The following is a 2,843-nucleotide window of genomic DNA, read 5'->3' as shown; positions in this document are numbered from 1 at the left end:
TGCATTCTCACATATATTGCCATCAACATATTGGAAGCACTCAATCGGGGTGTGTTTTAGAGTGCATGAAGCATGAACAAATCCAAATGGTGTGTTACTTAGAATCCTAGCTGTTTTTTGTAAACAAGGTGTGTTGCTTTTGATGTTGTGAGCTTGGCCCCTTTGGCCATAACCTTAAGGGTCGGGCCTAGCCATACCCAAGGCTAATGGGTAAACATTAGTCCCCCCTGTTGGGTAGTGGGTTGCATGCATTTGGTTTGGGGGGAGTAGGGTTACTAAAACCCTCATCTACCCCTTCTAGCACCCCCCTCAAAAGGCATTGCTGACACAACACTAATAGGGTTAAAGGAACTCCGAGGCCTCCCATCGGCCCTTACGAGCTCGCTATGCTTCATTTTTGATATGAGAATGAGCTATATAGCCAATTGATGACGATCTCATAAATGTCAACCCCTACTAACACTCCGAGGGTGACCACACTCCTTGTGAGGGAAGGCTTATCCGCGTAGAGAGTCCTTGTAGGCCTTGGGCGTGACGGGGCTTTAACAAAGCAAAATGGCAATAGTTTTGATTCTTGATTGTTGATGAAGTCTAATAAGCGAAGGAATCCGGGATGCTAGAAGATCCGGTGGACGGCCAATGATGGAAGCAATAAGGGAAGGCGTGGTTGGCAGGGCAAGTGGTGACGTGGTGTGAAAGGCCAGGCCTGAAACGCATAAGCCACAACGTGCTCTCTCTCTCTCTACACATTAAAAGGGCACCTCGGGAGACCATCGTGAACCATTCTTGTGCGTTCTCTCGTTTGCTCGCTAGGGTTTGCGCATCGTGCAGATCAAGGTCTCTGTGTTCGTCTCGGTCCGTCTCCTTCCCATTGCCTCGTCGATCCTTCAATCGGTCATCAGGATGCAGATCTTCGTGAAGACCCTCACCGGCAAGACCATCACCCTTGAGGTCGAGAGCTCGGACACCATCGACAACGTCAAGGCCAAAATCCAGGACAAGGAAGGCATCCCCCCCGACCAGCAGCGACTAATCTTTGCCGGCAAACAGCTTGAGGATGGCCGCACCCTTGCCGACTACAACATCCAGAAGGAAAGCACCCTGCATCTCGTCCTGAGGCTTCGTGGTGGCATGCAGATCTTTGTCAAGACCCTCACTGGTAAGACAATTACCCTTGAAGTCGAGAGCTCTGACACCATCGATAATGTTAAGGCTAAGATCCAGGATAAGGAGGGCATCCCTCCCGACCAGCAGAGGTTGATCTTTGCCGGCAAGCAGCTTGAGGACGGCCGCACCCTGGCTGACTACAATATTCAGAAGGAGAGTACTCTCCACCTAGTGCTGCGCTTGCGTGGTGGTATGCAGATCTTTGTCAAGACCCTAACTGGAAAGACTATCACCCTCGAGGTTGAGAGCTCTGACACCATTGATAACGTGAAGGCTAAGATCCAGGACAAGGAAGGCATTCCTCCTGACCAGCAAAGGCTTATCTTTGCTGGTAAGCAGCTTGAGGATGGGCGAACCCTTGCAGATTACAACATTCAGAAGGAGTCTACCCTTCACCTTGTGCTGCGCCTCAGGGGAGGCATGCAGATCTTTGTGAAGACTTTGACTGGGAAGACGATCACTTTGGAGGTGGAGAGCTCTGATACCATTGACAATGTCAAGGCAAAGATCCAGGACAAGGAAGGGATTCCTCCTGACCAGCAGAGGCTCATTTTTGCAGGGAAGCAACTTGAGGATGGGCGCACTCTGGCCGATTACAACATCCAGAAGGAGAGTACGCTCCATCTGGTGTTGCGTCTTCGTGGGGGACAGTGATGTTCTGGTGCTGCACTAGTCACTGTCTGTCTGTTTATTGAGGGCAATAAAGTGAATGGTCTTGCTGATGATATGCCTATGTAGCAGTACGTGCATGTCCAGTCTGCTTGTAGCTTTGTGTATGTTTAGTCCGCTTGTGTTTACTTCGTGTCCAGTCTGCCCATATGAAGACTGAAATAAACAATGGTTGCTGATGTATCAGTTGTCCCTGGTGCAGTGCTAAGGCTGATATAAGTAATGGTTACCGATGTGTCAGTTGTCCCTGGTGCAGTGCAAAGTCTTATAAGTCCCTCAAATTACAATGTAAATGTAAATGCATGCTTATTGGATATGTATAATGCGTGCTTATTTGATATATATGTTCCCTATATTTGCATCTGAACATGACTTTTTTGAAGAAGAGTGTGCAAAACACCAGTCACTGTCTATATTGTCTTTGCCTTCATTTAACATCAATGTGGCATCTGCGTCGGAATTTTCACACTGCAATGCACATTTCTGTTGTTTGAGCTGAAATTGTTCCTGATTATACCAATGGCTATCTGATTATATATGTTGCAAATGTACATCTGAAGTTTTACCTGTAGTTTACATGGAAGGAGTTGAGTTGTGAGATGGCCCAGCCGCCAGCAGTTAACCTGTAATTCGTGTTGGGTTTGAAACTAAATTGGTCACTGTGCAGGAAATCTTGATTTTTTAATCTCGGTGCTTGGATATGTATATGTTTACAATCACAGGCATTATGGGCTTCAGTTATAAGATATGAGTTGTTGAGTTTTAACATGTTTCTGTCAAGAGTTTATACGCTTGCAATGATGGGCCTCATAGGCTATTGTGTTGAAAAATATGAAATTGGAATGTAACATGTTTGTGTTTGCTCATTTCGACCGAAATTTTTGGTAAGTGCTGCTCTTGGACATTGATTGTGTTCGAGCGAACCTGTATTGGTCATCTTGAAGGAAATTTTTTGATCGATTTTTTTCGAATGGACATACTTCACATATACAGGAGATTGGATTTGA

General features: G+C 46.3%; 1 protein-coding gene across 1 annotated transcript; it reads left to right on the top strand.

The window, feature by feature from the left end:
- Positions 1 to 666: 666 nt before the first annotated feature.
- Positions 667 to 2,221, top strand: LOC148025857 (polyubiquitin). Its single transcript, XM_087693117.1, has one exon. It carries the CDS (start codon positions 904 to 906, stop codon positions 1,819 to 1,821), a length of 918 nt encoding a protein of 305 aa, XP_087549243.1. The 5' UTR covers positions 667 to 903; the 3' UTR covers positions 1,822 to 2,221.
- The last annotated feature ends 622 nt before the right edge of the window (positions 2,222 to 2,843 follow it).

The sequence above is a fragment of the Lygodium microphyllum genome, chromosome 14 (assembly GCF_053477565.2).
Source record: "Lygodium microphyllum isolate KBCC chromosome 14, Lygodium_microphyllum_v1.1.10, whole genome shotgun sequence".
Taxonomy (NCBI): Eukaryota; Viridiplantae; Streptophyta; class Polypodiopsida; order Schizaeales; family Lygodiaceae; genus Lygodium; species Lygodium microphyllum.
This window is presented reverse-complemented; position numbering and strand designations above follow the sequence as displayed.

What these genes read in the sequence shown, in the direction of transcription:
- LOC148025857 (XM_087693117.1), top strand. Translation starts at nt 904, where the DNA reads ATGCAGATCTTCGTGAAGACCCTCACCGGCAAGACCATCACCCTTGAG.